This window comes from Callorhinus ursinus, unplaced genomic scaffold, assembly GCF_003265705.2.
Source record: "Callorhinus ursinus isolate GAN/ISIS: 27379988/994484 unplaced genomic scaffold, GSC_fseal_2.0 scaffold1, whole genome shotgun sequence".
In the NCBI taxonomy this organism is placed as follows: Eukaryota; Metazoa; Chordata; class Mammalia; order Carnivora; family Otariidae; genus Callorhinus; species Callorhinus ursinus.
The window spans coordinates 3,901,278-3,921,161 of record NW_027397063.1 but is presented as its reverse complement, the minus strand read 5'-3'; the positions used below and the strand labels follow the sequence as shown (position 1 = coordinate 3,921,161).

General features: G+C 39.4%; 1 protein-coding gene across 4 annotated transcripts in view; it reads right to left on the bottom strand.

Moving 5' to 3' along the window:
* The window catches only part of GART (phosphoribosylglycinamide formyltransferase, phosphoribosylglycinamide synthetase, phosphoribosylaminoimidazole synthetase), a 32,001-nt gene that overhangs the window by 7,583 nt on the left and 4,534 nt on the right, over nt 1-19,884 (bottom strand). For all 4 annotated transcript variants that reach the window (XM_073891094.1, XM_025871943.2, XM_025871952.2 and 1 more), the window contains exons 3-16: nt 17,884-17,979; nt 17,262-17,436; nt 16,086-16,197; nt 15,091-15,159; nt 14,467-14,592; nt 12,649-12,736; nt 12,336-12,421; nt 11,990-12,158; nt 9,039-9,270; nt 6,875-6,969; nt 6,396-6,505; nt 5,377-5,575; nt 3,525-3,776; nt 3,131-3,283 (exon numbers count right to left, since the gene is read on the bottom strand). In XM_073891094.1, the coding sequence (XP_073747195.1) occupies nt 3,131-3,283; nt 3,525-3,776; nt 5,377-5,575; nt 6,396-6,505; nt 6,875-6,969; nt 9,039-9,270; nt 11,990-12,158; nt 12,336-12,421; nt 12,649-12,736; nt 14,467-14,592; nt 15,091-15,159; nt 16,086-16,197; nt 17,262-17,436; nt 17,884-17,979 (1,962 nt within the window). The remainder of the gene's footprint in view (nt 1-3,130; nt 3,284-3,524; nt 3,777-5,376; nt 5,576-6,395; nt 6,506-6,874; nt 6,970-9,038; nt 9,271-11,989; nt 12,159-12,335; nt 12,422-12,648; nt 12,737-14,466; nt 14,593-15,090; nt 15,160-16,085; nt 16,198-17,261; nt 17,437-17,883; nt 17,980-19,884) is intronic.

Sequence of the window (19,884 nt, the reverse complement as noted above, 5' to 3'; positions counted from 1 at the left end):
TGAGAGAGCGGGAGCACACACGTGCATATGTGCGGTGAGGGGTGGGGGGTGGGGGGTGGGGGGGGCAGAGGGACAAGCAGTCTTCTGGCTGAGCATGGAGCCCAACACAATGCTCGATCCTAGGATCCTGAGATCACAACCTGAACGGAAATTAAGAGTCGAATGCTTAACTGATTGAGTCACCTAGGCACTCCTTCCCATATTTACTTTAAATTTTAGATTTAGGTCTGTTATAATACAACAAAAATCTCTAATAAAAATTTTTAAGTAAAGGCATAATCACAACATACATACAATTTAAATTTGGATGGTTCTTTGGAATCTATAGTTATGGGATCTGACTTGCCAAAACTATACTAAATTGAATATTTACTTATGATGCTCCTAAGAAAGGGAAGCCATTACAGATTTAGCTTTTTATTAAATAATAGGGTTAACGATCAGTTCCCCTTATTAATTTGGTGTATCTGTTGGATAATCAGTTATTTATTTTTTTTTAAAGTAAACTCTACCCTTAACGTGAGGCTTGAATAAACTCAAGACCCCAAGATAAAGAATCGCATGCTTTACTGTCTGAGCCAGTCAGGCACCCTGGATAATCAGTTCTTTAATGCTCTAGAGCTGATACAATTTTTAAGGAGCATCGCATGTCTATGAACCTTCTCCTCTATCAGACTTAATTCCGTTTCTACGAGCTGGGCAATGTCCTTTCTTAAAAGCTGAGCTCAAAAGATTTAGCTACTATGATGTTCACTGTTGTATCAATAGTCAAAAGTCAACAGCAACATAAAACCAAATAGTGGTATATGCATATAAAAAATGGAATACTCGTTTCAAAAATGATGCTATTATGACAGCTGGATATTGATATAGTAAATGGCAGAATAAATAGCAGATCACCAAACTATGATCTCATTTTAGCAAAATGATTTACAAACTATTTGTTTGTAAGCAAACAGACAAACCCTGACAGGCTAAGAGCCCAGTTTCTACAAATGATCAGATACGTCAGGAGTAATATAACCAGTTGCAACTTTTATGTTGAAAACGCCTTACCTAAATCTGTTGTCGGAGTATGATTCCTAGAAGAAACCTCAGAGGCTGGTATGAGGGCCTGACTTTCCTTTTCATTGGGACACAGACATTTGTGTGACTCAACCACAAGGCTGTTGGGAATATGATGATATCCACTCTACATCACGACCTAGTTCTGACTCTTTGGGTTCTCTCTTCGGGTACCGACTCCACTGTTGGCTCAGCACATCTCCTCACGTGCACCCACAGCTGCTCCCCCTCACGAGTGACCCCTCCACCTGGCCAGCCCGACTGGATCCACCCAATCAACTTTTTTTTAATTCATGTTTCAAGGCTATACATGCTAGTCACTAAGCCCTTCTTAACTGGGAAAAGGAGTTACTTTATGCGACCTTCTTTAGTTTCTGTTTGCTCAAACCAATGTATATTAGTTGACCATGATAGTTGGAGCAGTTCCTCTGTCTCTTTACCCTATAAAAACAGGGAGGGAAAACCCTGTTGCTCATTTTGCCATGAGTGTAAGTAATGACTCCCCCTTCCCTTTTACCAATAAGTTTCTTGAAACAGCAAGAAACTTCCATTCACTGTCCCTGTATCTCTGCCACCCATTCCCCCCACAATCATGTGGCAGGTGGTATCTATACTCAGAGATGCTTTTTGAGCTGACTGAATCATACTGGCTTATTTCTAGTTCTCATCCCAGATCTCTTTGCTGTACCTGACACTGCTGACCAGTGTCATGTTCAAATCCTTAGAGTTCATGATACTTTTACATGGTTCACTCCCTGCTTCTGACTGTGCTTTTCCAGTAATTCTACCTCTATCAATCTTTAAAGTAGACAGGACACTGAGGAACAACCTTGCAGTCCCCCACTCTCTTGGCTTTAACTATTACTAACTGCATATGAGCACCAAACCTAACTTCAGCCCGATGGCAACTTCTGCTCTCAGACACCTTACAATAAACACACTGAAGATTTAAAACACTATTTCAGGGGCGCCTGGGTGGCTCAGTTGGTTGAGTGTCCGACTTGTGATTTCTGCTCAGATCTCGATCTCAGGGTCGTGAGATCAAGCCCCACGTTGGACTCTGTATTCAGTGCAGAGTCTGCTTGAGATTCTCTCTCCCTTTGCCCCTCCCCTACCTTGCACGCACCTGCACTTCCCTCACTCCTCTAAAATAAATAGGGGCGTCTGGGTGGCTCAGTAGGTTAGGCATCCGACTCTTGATTTTGGCTCAGGTCATGATCTCAGGGTCTTGAGATTGAGCCCCTGGTCAGGCTCTGGGCTCAGCGGGGAGTCTGCTTGAGATTCTCTCCCTCTGCCCCTCCCCGCTGCACTCTTGTTCTCAAATAATACATCTTTAAAAATAGATAGATAAGTAAATATTTGAAAAAAACAAAACAAAACACTATTCCCACTTCCTACTCCAAATTTATTCTTCCTCCTGTGTTATGGATGTTACCATCCACTCACTTGCTTAACTAGAAACCTGGGACTTCTTTTTCCTTCTAAGCACAAAATGATTCTCCAATCTGTCTCCCTTCTCAATACCTTGGTTTGGGTCCCATTTATCCCTTGCAGAGGCTACCATTTCCCTTCCTGGCATGTTCCTGGTTCCATCTTGATAGAGCTTGAGATTACCAGCCCCTCATACCCCCCATAGCACTTCATCTATATAAGTCAGTTACATGAGAGGATCTTATGCCTTATAAACATAGCTAATAAAGCAAAAAGAGGTAAAAAGGTCAGTCTTATTTTTTCTGAGAAACCCCAATAATTAAGAATTTTCCATACAGGGATGCCTGGGTGGCTTAGTCATTAAGTGTCTGTCTTTGGCTTGGGTCATGATCGCAGGGTTCTGGGACTGAGCCCTGCGTCGGGCTCCCTGCTCCGTGGGAAGCCTGCTTCTCCCTCTCCCACTCCCCCTGCTTGTGTTCCTTCTCACTGCCTGTCAAATAAATAAAACCTTAAAAAAAAAATTTTTTTTCCCCCTGATATATATATATGTGCACTAACTACCCATAGTTTTCTTCCATAATACATTTTTCTTCCCAGTGGTTTTCTGAACAAAATTTCCTTTTAGCAATCTTACCTAAATCCACCCCAAACTTCTGAGGAAGGACTCTGGGGATGTTTTCTAGCAATCCCCCACCAGTAATATGGGCAAAGGCCTTGATGTGTCCTGCGCGTAGGACAGGTAGCAATGAATGGCTGTAGATTCTGGTTGGAGTGAGAAGTAAGTCCCCTGTGTATTGGAGAGATAAGACAAACACTTAGCCTATGAATGTAAAACCAAAGCATATGTCAACAATTCTGAAATAGAGAATGATTTGACCCTGCAGACACAACAGTTATATGATAATGTCCAAACGGTGAAATCACAGGATAATGTAATTTATTCTATTCTAATTAACTAATAAAAGACTAACCCATTAAGTGGATGCTCACATATTTCCAAGCAGGAAAATTTAAATGAGTGTGTTTACCTAAGGTCTGGTCACCACAGCCTTCAGGTGCTGGAGACGAGTACTGGAGGGAAGATTTTGCTACAATTTTCCTTACAAGGCTGAATCCATTGCTGTGAAGACCAGATGAAGCTATTCCAATAACAACATCCCCTTCAGTGATTCTTTCCAGGTGAGGGAGTTTCTGATCCCGCTCCATGGCACCAACGGCAAAACCAGCTAGGTCATATTCTCCTGGAGGATACATGTCGGGCATTTCTGCAGTTTCACCTCCTGGCAGGATGATAAAATAAGAGCCAAAAAAATCACATAATATTTATAAACCTTTCTAGGAAGTACTGACACCAGGTCCTCTTTTTTTCTTTTTTTTAAGTTTGTCTGTATATGTATGTATATATGTATGTATGTGATTTCTACACCCAACGTGGGGCTTGAATTCAATGACCTCAAGATCAAGAGTTCCATGGTCTTCTGACTGAGCCAGCCAGGTGCCCCTACTCTTATTATGAACAATTAAACACGTGGCTATATTCTGCAAACATTAAAAAAAAATGTACTCTATTAGCTGCCTAACACAACTTTTGACCAAGTGTGATTTCAAGGGAAACAGTACTAATTTCCACAAAGGATAAGTGTAGCCCCAAACAGCATTATCTTCAAAGAACGAACGCTTGGTTGAATATAATGTCATTTCTACAGCCGTTTAATTTTAGAAATGCTTTCATTTATATTTGATCCTTATAATCACTCCATATTCCAGATGATGGTACAGGCTTAGAGAGGTAATTTAATCAGGCCTGCTTAAATCCAAATGCCCCAGCCTAAAAAGTATAGCATAGTTCACTTTTTTTTTTTTTTTTAAAAGATTTCATTCATTTATTCGACAGCGAGAGACACAGAGAGAGAGGGAACACAAGCAGGGGGAGTGCGGGAGGGAGAAGCAGGCCTCCTGCCGAGCAGGGAGCCCAATGCGGGACTCGATCCCAGGACCCCGGGACCACGACCCGAGCCGAAGGCAGACGCCCAACGACTGAGCCACCCAGGCACCCCGGCATAGTTCACTTTTGTGATCATATGTAAAGAAAGGGTCTAGGCAGGCAGACTCCATTTTTTTTTTTTTTAAGATTTTGTTTATTTATTTGACAGAGAGAGACACAGCGAGAGAAGGAACATAGGCAGAGAGAGAGGGAGAGGTAGAAGCAGGCTTCCCGCTGAACAGGGAGCCCAATGTGGGGCTGGATCCCAGGACCCTGGGATCATGACCTGAAACGACTGAGCCACCCAGGTGCCCCTGGACTCCAAATTATAAACTGTTCTAAAAGATGGTTGAAAAGGTCATTTTGGCTTTTGGGAAAGATGCGTCCACAGAAATAGTTAACATAAAAGAGGTAGTTTCATTGCTTGGTCAACCTACAATTCATTTTGCTCAAAGTTCCCATATATATTTAAGCAATATTTCTGTAAATCTTAGGTACATTTTATTCTTAGTGTTACTTCTGTTGGAAAATAATGCTTAAGATGTACAATGTCAGGAATCATCTACTTCTGCTGCAGGCCAGTAAGGAGGAAATACCCCTAACCATGTTTGTCTGTGAGGCCCTTGAGAAAGATGGGGATGGAAATGATAAAGATCAGGGAAAAAGGTAAGGCCTGGGTCACAGTTTAGGAATAGGAATCTGGGGGACAAACCCTTGAGGAGGGGCTTGAGGGCACCAGGATCTAAGTTTTCTTCAGGTAATGTTATCTATATTTTATTTGCCTCATCATGTAATATGTAGTTTTTCTTCTTAGGTATATTAGTACTAATCACATTTATACATAGGGCTAAAATACAGTAAGAAGACGGACATGTGATTAAAATGGATGGTCATACCAAGGAGAGCACATCCAGCTTTTCCACAAGCTCTGGCGATTCCAGCAACAACAGCTTCAGTTGTATTGAGGTCAAGTTTTCCACAGGAAAAGTAATCGAGGAAGAAAAGAGGCTCTGCCCCTTGGGCCAGAATGTCATTGACACACATTGCAACCAAATCTTGACCAATGGTATCATGTTTATTACACTGTTGGGCAATCTGAAGAAGCACAATACACAATACACAAAACATCTACATAAAAGATAAGCTCCAAATTATACCTTGTCAGTTTATCAATGGAAGCTAATAAATATTATTGCTATTTGGCTAGCTGCTCCAAACACCTAAAGATAAAATACTAAATTCTGATAAGCCACTTGATCCAAAAGTATCCTGTTTTTAATTTTTTTAAAAAAGATTTTATTTATTTGAGAGAGAAAGCAAGAGAGAGCATGCATGAGCAGGGGGAGGAGAAGAGGGAGAGGGAGAAGCAGACTCCCTGCTGAGCAGGGAGCCCGACGTGGGGCTTGGGAACTCCAGAATCATGACCTGAGCTGAAGGCAGATGCTTAACTGATTGAGCCACCTAGGTGCCCCAAAAGAACCCCCCCTTTTTAAAGATCTACTTATTTTAGAGAGGAAGATAGTGTAAGCGTGGGAGTAGGGGGAGGGGCAGAGGGAGAGAATCTCAAGCAGGCTCCCTGCTGAGCCTGGAGCTGGATGCAGGGCTGGAACCCATGACCCTGAGATGATGACCTGAGCCAAAGTCAAGTGTCTGACATTTAACCAACTGAGCCACCCAGGTGCCCCCAAAAGTATCCCATTTAATCCCCTCCAATAACCCTTCCATCCAGATATAGTTTCAACAACACTGTGTTGTTAGAAATATGTAGATATTTTAGCCATACTTTATGGTTATTTGGTATGGTTCTCTTTAGTGCATATACATCAAGAGGGGAAAAATAGGTATTTGATAAAGGGTAAATTCTCTCCTATCATTCACAAAAGGCCTTTAATCAATCACATAGGTGTCTGATTACCTTCAGTTTAGTTCCAACACCATCTGTTCCACTTGCCAGAAGAGGATCTTTGAAACCAGCTGCTTTCAAATCAAAAAGACCAGCAAAACCTCCAAGATCAACATCACAGCCTAATGGGGAGGAAATTAATTACCTACTGCATTTTAATACATTAAACACGGATATACAAACCACTTCTAATTAAACATGGCTACAATAAGAGATGCCTTTCCTGAGAATGGGGGAGAGTGCCAGGTGCTCAAAGAACTGATCAAGAAAATTAAGTATATACGAAAGGGGCAGACATATCTTTTTGAGATGCTTTCCTTAATATTAGAGACAAGAAAGCAGAAGACTATGGGTTCGGCTAAAATAGTTAAAAGACTTAACAGCAACCTGGCATTAATTTGGAACATTTTCCTCAGTAAACTACAAAGCCCAAATCAATTCACAACGACAGTCAAAGTTAACGAACTAGCAAGGGACAGGCTCTAACTTACCTGGTCTGGAGGTAGCTTTTGCTAAGGGTTTAATTTTCTTGACCAGCATATTTCCAGCTGCAACGTCTACCCCAGATTCCTTGTAAGTCAGGCCCCTGAAGAATTAAACAAAACACACACATCACCTAAATGCCAGGGAAAATTAGTTTAATTGTAAGGTATTATATAAAACAGAAGATGACCTTTATATATCCGAATGTGCCAGGCCCCATCCATAGATTTTAACTGGTCAAGGGCAGTCCCTGGAAATTGAATGTGTTTAAAAAACTTCCCCAGTTGATTCAATTTTATTATCACTACTGAGTACTACTTCTCTTACTTTTCTCACAGGTAGCTAGATTTACTGATATTTTGCCACAACATTTTTCTGTTCAATTTTGGTATGGGAAAGAAAGGAATGCCAAAATGGAGTAAAAAAAGGGAAAATGAGGATTATACGCACTCTACAAAGAAATCCCTAAATAATGAAACTGGGCTCTTACTGCAGTAGAGAGTTGTGTAAGTTTCCTTATAGCTGAAGACAGCAAGAAACAAGATAAAAACACTTTGGAAAAAGCAAAACCAGATAATGATAGTGCATTATTCCCTTCTAAGTAGGGCCAACAAATTGAAGCAGTGCATCTAAATCTCATGCACAGCACTGGGAATTCGGTAGCCTTGCCTTACAAAAATGAGTACTTTGGCCTACTGGGATGTGGTGATACATGAAATATGTGAAATTTTATTAGAAACAAGGGGTCAGGGTACAAATAGAGTTGAGAGCTTTGGCAATTAACTCCAATGAAATTAGCAGTCTGGGGTCATGCTCAGAAAGGAAACAAAGTTCTACTGCTTTAAAAAACCTTCAGTTCTGTGCCTCTCATTTTCTTCATCTTTAACTTTACGAACTCAGATTAGTATTAAGATGACAGTCCCTTGCAATTGGTCATTTCAATGGAATCTAGTTATTTTAAAATGAAAAATAAAACTTTTAGTATGGTATTTTAATGTTCTTAATCCTAAAAAGTTTCCAGTATTTAAACCTAAATATCTGTCTATCAATTAATGGGATTAAATTTAATTAAGTTGTGAAAAATTTCTCATTTTGCTCTAAAACATATTTATTTCTCATAGACAAACTCAATGAATAATAGTAACTGTGATATATGCTTAAGAAATCAAAACGCTCACATTTGCAATTAATAGTTTATTGATTTTACAAAGGAATAGTTGTACATGCTAACAAATTAATAAGGGGTCAAAAATACATTTCAGTAATAAATATAAATGAAGTAACAAAATGAGACTGCCAAGATTTATTATATAGTCAAATTGTTTTGCAAAGGTAGATGGCCAATATTTTCATCTTGAATTCTGACAAAACCAGGAACTGGTTTTGAGATAAAAATACAAAATATTTAAATATATGATAACTTAAGGAATAAAAATCCTTTCCCCATCTCTATTGATGAATAATTGACAAATGACTGTATATATTTAAAATATACGTGAAAAAGTCCTTACTAAATCACTGTGATTTTACTCAATTTTTCAAACACAAAAAATATCACGAAGCTTTTCCCATTTCATTTGAATTATTTTTATTTTATTTTTTAAAAGATTTTATTTATTTGACAGAGAGAGAGACACAGCGAGAGACAGAGAACACAAGCAGGGGGAGTGGGAGAGGGAGAAGCAGGCTTCCTGTTGAGCAGAGAGCCCGATGCGGGGCTCTATCCCAGGACCCTGGGATCATGACCTGAGCCAAAGGCAGATGCTTAATGACTGAGCCACCCAGGCGCCCCATTTGAATTTTTTTTTTTTAAAGATTTTGTTAGAAAGAGAAAGAGTGAGTGAGTGGTGGGGAGGGGCAGAGGGAGAGAGAAAAAGAGAGAGAAGCAGACTCCCTGCTGAGCAGAAAACCTGATGTGGGGCTTGACTCCAGGACCTGGAGATCATGACCTGAGCTTAAGGCAGAGGCTTAACCAACTGAGCCACCAAGGTGCCCCCATTTGAATATCATTCTAACTAGTTTTAACTCAGACTACATGCTAGTCAAAATCAGATCAGTCCCATTGAGAGAAAAGATTATAGAATGGCTTAATATAAGGTTAACAGAATTTTCTATATAGCCATTTACATCAGTTCGGAAGCTGTGCTAGAACCACCTTGGTAAGAAATTTACCTGGGCTGCTGGAGAAAAGCTACGGCACGATAGCCAATGTCCTTCCTGTAAATGGCTCCCTCAAATTTTATAGCAGCTAGTCCTTTCTTGGCTTCTTCAAGGGCCAAGATGAGATTTTCCTGAATTGCTGTTACCGTAAGGACTCTACCCCCGTTAGTCACCACTTTGCCATCTTTCAGGGCAGTGCCTGCGTGGAACACCTCCAGTCCTAAAGCTTGAGCTTCAGGAAACCCTGTAAGAAAGCACATTTACATAATAACAATAGTCTGCACTTCTGAAGTGGTTTATAATTTCCATAAGTTTTTTTTTTAAAGTTCCTTTTTTCTTTTAAGATTTTATTTATTTGAGAGGGAGAGAGTGAGCGAGCACAAGTGGGGGAGGAGCAGAGGCAGAGGCTGAGGGAGAAGCAGACTCCCTGCTGAGCAGGGAGCCCAATGTGGGGCTCGATCCCAGGACCCTGAGATCATGACCTGAGCCAAAGGCAGACGCTTAACCGACTGACCGCCCAGGTGCCCCAAGTTTTTTTTTAATAAGATTTTTATTTCACTTAAATGAATATTCACCACGAATCCTATCAGGAAGGAATAAAGCAACAAGATAGCAAATAGACTGTCTCTCTTAAGAACAGTCTGTTCTGCTCGAGGGTGGTAACTGTATTATCATTAACCTGTGTTATAATCTCATGTAAGAACTACTGTTTCAATGGAGGAGAAAAAAAAAACACATTAAGTCCAAAAAGTTTAAGACTTAAACGTAAAGTTGACTCTTAAACAATGCCAGGGTTAGGGGTGCCAACACCCCTTCACAGTCCAAAATCCACGTATAACTTTTGACTCCTCAAAAACTTAATTACTAAGAGCCTACAGTTGAATAGAAGCCTTACCATAACACAGTCAATTAATGTGTATTCTGTATGTTACATTTGTTATATACCATATTCTTACAATAAACTAGAGAAAAGAAAATGTTATTAACAGTCAAAAGAAAGAAAAAATACATTTACAGTACTGTAGTCTACAAAAATCCATGTATAAGTGCACCCATGCAGTTCAAACCCATGTTGTCCAAGGGTCACCTGTACAGTTATTCTCTCCTGACAGGACGTTAATAACCAAAACTTAAAAGGGGAGAAAAGAAAAAAAAATCCCTAAACATCAATGAATAAAACCCATACATGATCACATCTTTTACTTATGAGTAAAGGAATTTTTTTCTTTACCATAGCCATACAAATTGGTTTCGCTTTCTTTCTTCTTTAAATAACCAATAGGATAACTAACACAAAACATATTCTTAATCTCTTCCCTAATATAACAATTATAAAATCTTAAAATAAATTTCATTTAAATTTGGTTTTAGGCCCAATCTAAAATACCTAGCTTAATTTTCTTTTGAATTATTCTTAAGCTCTCATATACAATTTTATACAAGATATATTTAGGCCAGGGGCGCCTGGGTGGCTCAGTCATTAAGTGTCTGCCTTTGGCTCAGGTCATGATCCCAGGGTCCTGGAATCGAGCCCCACATCGGGCTCCCTGCTCTGCAGGAAGCCCGCTTCTCCCTCCTCCACTCCCCCTGCTTGTGTTCCCTCTTCTCGCTGTGTCTCTGACAAAAAAAAAAAAAAAAAAAATCTAAAAAAAAAAAAGATATAATTAGGCCATATTTTCTATATTCTCAAGTGACCAACATGGGCAGTTTATACAAAGATAATCTATTAAAAAAAAACAAAACCTCACTCATATTGTCTGTCTTTTTTGGTCACCACTTCTCTTTTAGCATCACAGTTGGTAATTTGTTAACACAGGTCTTCCCTATATGTTTTTATAACACAGGGGCATTTGGTCATAGGTACCCAACTACCTACTGGTATTGGGAATATCTAATATTGCTGTCTCAGAAATGACTATTACACCTGTCACCTCAATCTTAGGGAAATTTCACCACTACAAGTGATCTTGATTCTATCCCTTCTCTTTGTTCATTTTAAAAGGCAATCAGGAGCACCTGGGTAGCTTAGTTGGTTGAGCATCCCACTCTTGATTTCACCTAAGGTCATGGTATCAGGGTCCATGAAATCAAGCCCTGCATCTGGCTCCATGCTCAGTGTGGAGTTTACTTGAGATTCTCTCCCTTTCCCTCCTTCTCCCCTCCGCCCGCCCCCCCCGCTTGCCTTGCATGTGAGCGTGCGTGTGTGCACACACACTCTCTCAAAAAAATAAATAAAATCTTAAAAGACAATCAGTTCCTAACTGCAGAGGTGCCATGACTGGGATTCACAGGGCAATGGACTTACTGTCTGGGCAAGGCAGGAACTAGGGTGTTTGAACCAAACACATTGTTAGGGTACTGAGGGAGACCAAACTATAGCCTGCTGGGGATCTTGGAGGTCTGCCTTCGGGGCTTATGGCACTAGAACTTATTTGGCATTTTAAGACACTGTTTTATTTAATATTATTTAACAAAAAATGCCTCACTTCCTATAAAGAGAAACAGAAGAGAAGGCTAGAGTTAACTGTTTTAATTCTGTCATTCAAGTGACTATGGGGTACGCTGCACATAAGAGGTGGGGGTGGGGTGTCTAGTTGTGATCATGCCTCTGAAATTTATCTGATGTAGTTTCTACTAATGGTATTTTGACTCTCATGAGTTCCCTTTATTTTCATGGCTCTTGGAGGATGGAAGAGAAAGATACACTGAGTGATACTCTGGAAAACTTGGCTAGGCCCATACAGGTCTTCCTTGTGCAGGAAGGGAAATGGATGGCAGTTCTTCAAATATCGTAATTTTGGACATTTGCACACTCTCATCCAACATGGTTAAAAAACCCCTGAAAGGTTTCTGATGGCCTTATGCCCCCTAAAAGAGAGCAAAGCATAGCATGAGACGAAGGCCTATTGTAACGCTGGTCACTTATCACACTGTAATTCCACCTCTGGTTCCCAGATACTCACCTGTTATCTCCACACCCTTGGTGTGGTCTCCTGGATAGCCTTTACTTGCCATCACGACAGTTATGGCAGTGCGGTTTTCATGCCAAACAGGCAGAGATGTGCACAGCAGGCCATCCAAGGTAGACTGGATCACTTCATAAAGATCACTTTTAAGAAGTGGGAGGATCACCTGGAAAAACATAATCAACATGGCAACTGAGAGAAATTTTAGTTCTCCCTAGACAACGTATTCACTGAGACACCAGAACTTGCATATATTCCTTAAAGGTAATTATTTCGAGGCTGATAAGTCCTGATATTAAAAAACACATATCTACAAAGTATATTATCCTTAACTATTACCCACTTGGCACTCTGGATCACCGAAACGGCAATTAAACTCCAGAACTTTTGGGCCATCCTTGGTCAGCATTATACCAGCATAGAGAACACCTTCATTGAAAAGGAAACAAAAACAAAACCAAACTATAATGAAAACACTGAATTGTGACTGAAAATTAGGATATAAGTTACTAATACTCTAGGTTCTGCACTAACTATGGCAACAGTTATAATAGTCGTCAATTAAAAGGTGGTGAAAAAAGGAGAAACTGGGTAAGTTTTGTCAAGGTGTAAAGTCACTCTAAGAATAATGCCCACAATGACATCAATGTGCTCACCTGTGTACGGCATACCCTCCTGCTGCATGCCATCCACTGTCCTCTGAAGAACGATATTTTTTATTTTCAGGAACAAATCCTTAGAAACCTGGGGAACATACCCAACATTTAAATGTAACTGGGTATTAAAAAAAAAAAAATCATGGGGCACCTGGGTGGCTCAGTCGTTAAGTGTCTGTCTTTGGCTCAGGTCATGATCCCAGGGTCCTGGAACTGAGCCCCACATCAGGCTCTCTGCTCGGCGGGAAGCCTGCTTCTCCCTCTCCCACTCCCCCTCTTGTGTTCCTTCTCTTATTGTCTCTGTCAAATAAATAAATAAAATCCTTAAAAAAAAAAAATCTTGTAAGCAGTACTATATGGGACAATGAAAGGCGACAGTGAGAACGATTATTTTTTAGTACCTCCGGTAAGCTGAGCACTTTAAATTCACATTGACTCTATCAAGTAAGGTCTTATTCTTATAAAAGAGGAACGAAGACCTCTGAGGGAAAAAAAATTATCATAAGCAGAAATTAAGATTATATATTTACTGATCAGTGTCCGCTGCCATTTCAAGACTAAATGTTAAATCACCTTTTACTACTAAACCTATAGATTCTCAAACATGTACACACTTAAAACTCACTAAAAATAGTTTCCCAAAACACAATAATAAAAATGAAAAAGTTCCCCTACCACTTTGAGGCCTTTTTGTATCCTTCTGGTATATCTATGTCTATTTCATAAGCTGATAAAGAATCCGAGTTTATAAATTTAATTGTAAAAATTAGAGTTAGAAATAATTTAAAAAAATATTTTATTTTTCAAAGATTTTATTTTTAAGTAATCTCTACATCCGAAGTGGGGCTTGAACTCAAAACCAAGACCTCAACCAAGACTCAAAACCAAGAACTCAAGACCAAGAGTCACATGCCCCACCGACTAAGCCAGCCAGGTGCCCCTAAAGATGGTTCTTAAACTAAAATCACTTCTACCAAATAGTAGTTTTAATACTTACAGCTTAAAGCAAATCCAGTTTTTAATCTCTTAATTAAGAAAAATGTGTACAAGGCACTATATTATCAGCATAAACAACCACTGACTATCATAAATGAAAAGAATGGGTGAGTTTCTGAAGTACTACTTCTACTTATAAGACACCCCATGCAGATTTCTTTTTTTTTTTTTAAAGATTTTATTTATTTGAGAGAAAGAATGAGATAGAGAGAGCATGAGAGGGGGGAAGGTCAGAGGGAGAAGCAGACTCCCCGCTGAGCAGGGAGCCCGATGCGGGACTCGATCCCGGGACTCCAGGATCATGACCTGAGCCGAAGGCAGTTGCTTAACCAACTGAGCCACCCAGGCGCCCCCGATGCAGATTTCTTATAAAAACTATCCAGAAATTGTTTGGAAACATACTTTATGTACCCGCCATGAAGTACAGAGACCATAAAAACAAATTATAGTCTGACTTGGTTCTCAATTCATCTGTCTCATACACACAGACACACACACACACTTATTGAGCACTTATGTGTTGGACCTTGGATATCCAAATATGAATAAAAAATAATTTTATACTGTAATTGGCTCTCATGGGTTAAATATAGCATGAGAGAGCAGGACCTAGAAGGATCTGTTCAATCCATACTTAATTCTTCAGACTTTAGAAAAGGTTTGTTTGAGAACGGGATAAGAAGAGATACTTTTCACTTAACAGGAAATCCAAATTGCTGATTAGTAATATCACGTACAGAAAACAGAAAAGTATGGTCCAAGAGCTCTTTGAGAAGACTTAAACAATGACTCCTGAACTTCAGCTGGGCCTTCGGGAAATACCTGAGGTGCTGGACAGTAGGCTCCCATTCCCCCTGTGTTGGGGCCATGATCTCCCTCCAGCAATCGCTTATGGTCTTGCGCTGGGGGCATGGGGGCCACGGTCCTTCCATCAGTGAAGCACAGACACTGTAGAGAAAAGAAAATAATCCACTTATCTTAAATGACAAAAAAGTTAAAAAAAAAAATTTAATGAGGGGAACCATATGTACCTTAACTCTTCTCGGGAAAAAAAAATTTTTTTAAAGTGAGTTGAAACATAAATAAGCCTAAGCTATCTACATCAAGAATCAAAACATCTTAACTTCTGAAAGATCTGTAGTTTTTGAGCCAGTTAGGAAAAAAAGTCAAGCTACTCTGTAAGTGAAGTATTTCAACCTTACCCCCCTTAAATAATATGGGATAAAAATCCAAGTCCTCTCCTGATACACAGGGCATGATTAAAAGATGATAAATTCCTTTTTTCGCTTGCATCCAAAATACTAAACACAAACAAATTCCTTTGTAAGTGCTGGGTTTATGCTTTCAGATGAAGCAACCAGAATAAATCAAGGCTTTCTGGGGCTCACAGAGTAGATAATACAGCTTCCCCTACTCTATAAAAGCCAAAAAGATGGATATACATACAGACACCTCTTCTCCTTCAAGAAGTTCTTCAATGACAATTGTTTCTCCAGCTGCTCCATAAGCTCTATCCTTGTTGTACATTATAAAAAAAAAAAACAATCAAACTTTTAATATTTACTCAATGGGCTGTTGTAATTTTTCACCATTTGTATTATGAACCAATTCACTAGTATTGTAATTTCCTCTTCCTTTTCTGAGAGCCTCAAAGGAACATATGAATGTTTCCTTTTTTTTTTTTTCTTAAAGTTTATTTATTTGTGGCGCCTGGCTGGCTCAGTTGGAAGAACATGTGACTCTAGATCTTGGGGTCAGGAGTTCGGATTACTTAAATAAACTTTAATTTCTTAAAAGTTTATTTATTTAGTAATCTCTAGCCAGGTGCCCCATATGAATGTTTTCTACTTTGACAAGTGGCAATAATGCAGAGCCAGCACTGATACAGATGAAATGAACATATCATTAACACTTTTCTGGGGATCTGGCTTTCCAGTCTCCAATCATGTAACAGAAAAAGATATTTTCACCCTTACCACTTAATTCTTGTCTGATTATAATTATGATATGCTTGCCTGCTACCCTTATACTAGAGAATGCCTTTGAAAACAGCTTTCTATAAGGGAGAAAAACAACCAAGATGGATGGTAAAAGAAAAGTATATTAATTCATTGCTTCACTTCTCTTAGACCTGGGACACTAAGGACAAATACTTTTGTCTCCATGGATGGTTGGGAATTTGAATTTCTGTAGTCTGAGGATTTTCTACCTTTCTGTAGCAGACAACAAAGCATGCTAGAACTTACTTCCAAAGAATAGCATGGTGGTTTAGCCATCAGTGTATATCTGTAAAAACCCTTTTATAGAGATGGATTTTAATACATGGTATTATAAAAAACTTACCTGTGTGTTTGCTAGACAGCTTCTCCTCATCTTGAGCAACATTTCATAAACTTAAGGAGTATCCAACACAGTGTGACTTTTCCAGAGGAACAACCTACCTGCATGATCTCCTGTACAGCCCTGCAGGCCTCTTCTGTGCTCTTGGCAACAATCACCCCCTTTCCAGCCGCAAGACCACTGGCCTTCACAACCAAAGCAGGGAAGTCTGCACTGTGAAGACAGAGTACTCTTCAACATCCAATAAATCCTTAAATTCAAAAGCTTAAAGTGCTCTGAGATGTAATGATGTGCTAAGCAACCACCAAAAAGCAGAAAAAAAAATTACTTATACCAACACCATTTTGATATACTTCCCACTGGGATTTTTTTCCTATGTATTCCTTTATAGTTGTGATCATATGGTACATACAATTTGGCTTTTTTCACTTATCATGAGATCATACAGGCAACATCTTTGAAGACGAAAATATGGAAGAATCCTTAAGAACAAAGCAGTGGATTATACTCTCATTCTAGCAGAAGATGTGACTGTATAAGACCATCATAAGCATGGATACACAAGTCATTTTTGGAAGTACACAGAAGAAACTGTTCTTGATAATTTCTTCTTTTGGGTGGGACTGGAGATCTAGGAGACTTACCCAAAGTAAGTAACAAAACTGTTACTTACCCAAGGCATCTGGCTACAAGGAAATAATAACATTCATTGTCTAAGAAACCCTGTAGGATGAAGAATGAATAAAGAATGAAACTGACTCAACTAAAAGGAAAACATACCAGGTAAAAGGGAGAAGTTAACAAAAAAGGGCAAAGGCATGTGTCTACCATCATTCATTAATTGCTTCATATTTTTGATATAACAGAACAAGAATGTTTAGTCTTAAGATTTAGATCTACGTGGCAATGGCAGAAGGCCAAGTGATGATTCTTCAACCCAGTTAATTATTTATGAAAAGAATCAGTATCCTTTATGTTGTAAGATGCCACTGTGTTTGTTAGTTTGAACATAAGTGCAAGACTGCTAAACCAAATATATCTTTTCCCCTAGAAACACTTCAGTTAATATTAAAAATACTCTTCTTTCTGCAAGGCCACAAGATTGTACAACTATACATGCAGAGTCCCATTTTACTTTGATGTTGGAAAAAGGCAACCTACACAGCATGAGCTTTCCCCCTACGATTATCTTACTATAAACCTGTGACACAAAAGTGACCTGTATATTTAAATATTCTAACAAAACAACTGCCCCTCACAGGCAGTCTTCTAGCTACCTCATTATAAAGCTGCAGGCTTCTTCAGGTTTGGTGAAAGCTCTCCACCGTGCAGTTGGGATTCCATGTCGGTCCATAAACTCTTTGGCAAATCTCTTGCTGGACTCTAACTGAGCTGCTTCTGCAGTGGGACCAAAACATCGGACTCCTGCAGATGTCAGGTTCCCAACAATTCCTATTGACGGAAATGAGCAGCTTTAAGTGAACCAAGGTGTCTTCTGACTCTGAAGAATCAGCATTAGACTAAATCTACACTGTCATAAGGCAGATGAGTGGTGGCAGAGAATAAGTTTTTCATGTTGTGTACCGAATATAAACAAAAACATTACTAATATGTGATTCAAATTCAGCAAAAGTTATTTGTTAGAGTCAAAGACACCAAAACAGAGCAGAATATAAAAATTTAAAATATTTTCCACAGTTGCAAATGTGCTCTTTCATTCATCACATTATTGTGTCAGGAAAAAAACGTAGAATCCATAAATTTCAAGAAGGTGAAAGCTCTTTTTCCAATGTGGTATGATAGCAGAAATCCTCATCTGCAAAATGAATTGGCTTAGAGGATCTCTAAGCTCCTGTTGGCATTTCATATACTGTAACAATAAATAGAAATGAACTTTACCAGCAGCCAGAGGTGCCTCTGGTCCAACAACTACGAATTCAATTTTCTCATCTTTGCAGAACTGAGCAAGGGCAGTGTGGTCATTGACTGAGATGGCTGTGAATAGAAAAAACATCCCACCTCACTTGATACAAACATTCTTTAAATTAACAGTCATGCTGAAAAATAAGTACTATACTTTGAAATGCTTATTAACTATTGTTTTCTTTTATGGGTACAGATGATACTTTTACCATGGGAAATTCAGAGCATACTGCATTAGGCTAACCAACAAAGCTCAGTCCTTGATTACTATAGCTAGTTAGATGAAAATACCAGGAAGCTTCCCAAAGAGGTATTAAAGTATCTTGACTATGGTATTCATGTCACATTGATTGTAAACAAAAAATGTCCCCCAGAATATACTAAGAAACTGCCTTTTAATGTCATTTACTCAAGATTTACTGAGAACCACTATGTGCTGGATACTGACTTAAGATGTTAACACAGAGTCCCTATGCTTAGGATGCTTATGTGGGAATGTTTGGTAATAAATATGCAAGCACAAACAACAAAACAAAACAAAAACAAACCAAGTATGAACAAATTAGGCAAATCTGATGTCAGGTGAACTGAGAGGCTATTTCTGGTTGAGCTGGAAGGGTCTTTGTGCAGAGACGGGTAAGCTAAGAACTGAATGACAATTTTATTTATTTTTAAAGATTTATTTCAGAGAGCGCGTGCGCTCGGAGCACAGGGGGTGGGGGATGGGAGTGGGGGGGCATGGAGGGCAGAGGGAGAGGGGAAGTCAACTCCCCGCAGAGCCCAAAGCACGGCTAGATCTCATGATCCTGAGATCATGACCTGGGCGGAAACCAAGAGTTCGATGCTCAACTGACTCAGTCACCCAGGTGCCCCCTGAATGAAGTAACCTAGCTTACTTCAACCTACAGGCCAGGAAAATTTTCTCAATGTAATTCTAAATAACTAGCAGTGGGATCAACCATATACTGATGTGTTGGTTCTATAGGCACCCTCCTGCTTCACTGTATCTGAACCACCATTCTTAAGTTGTCCAAATTCTTAAACTACTCTGTGACATTTGTGATGTGTTGGGGATAAGTGCAGAAAGAGTACTCAATCTATAGGAGCTGCCTGAGTAGGCTAAGGATGGAGTACCATGCACTCTGGGTTAGTACCTGCAAATACAACTGGGCTGAGCAGAGCCAACAACCTCTATATAACAGAGAGTGGCAAGAGAAAGAGGACACACCTAACCTGTTGCTGCAAGTGGTAGCAGTCTCATGGCAATCTTGGGAGATTTTCATGGGCTGGCCTGTGTAACAACTACATCTAGATAGTATGTACCAATTCTTCAATAAACGCATATAATACCTCACCCACAGAGCTAAGATCCCAGGGAAGCAGATACTTTATTTATCTTTTTCTTTATTATTTTGGTCCTATATATGCAATTATTTTCTTCCAATTTGTGGCTTGTTGGGTCTATGTTTTCTCCATAAAGTGCCATATAGCATACTAGGCATGATGCACACAACGCAAAAACAAGACAGAAGTGTTCCTTGCCCTCATGTAGCTTATATTCTAGAGCTTGTTCTAGCAAGGAGATGAAGATAGGAGATACACAATAGAAAAGTAAAGTAAATACATATAATTGTTCATGATTGGAAACAAATGAAATGGGGTGGGCATGCTTTACATAGAAACTTTAGGAAAGACCTCTTTTAAGGAGATAACATATAAACTAAGACCTGAATGATGAGGAGCCAGTCATGCTAGGGGTGGAAACAAACAAATACCAAATTAAAGGCAGCTCTGTTTGGGAAACTGGCAGGACTGCATGGACAGAACATACTGAAAAGAAAACAAAGGATATAAAATATTACGCTGGAAAGTCAGGCAGAAGCCAGATTGCAAAGGGCTTTGGAAGGAATGTTAAGGAGTTTGAGTTTTATTCTAAATACTACAGGAAGCCACTAAAGAATTTAATGTAGCATAAGA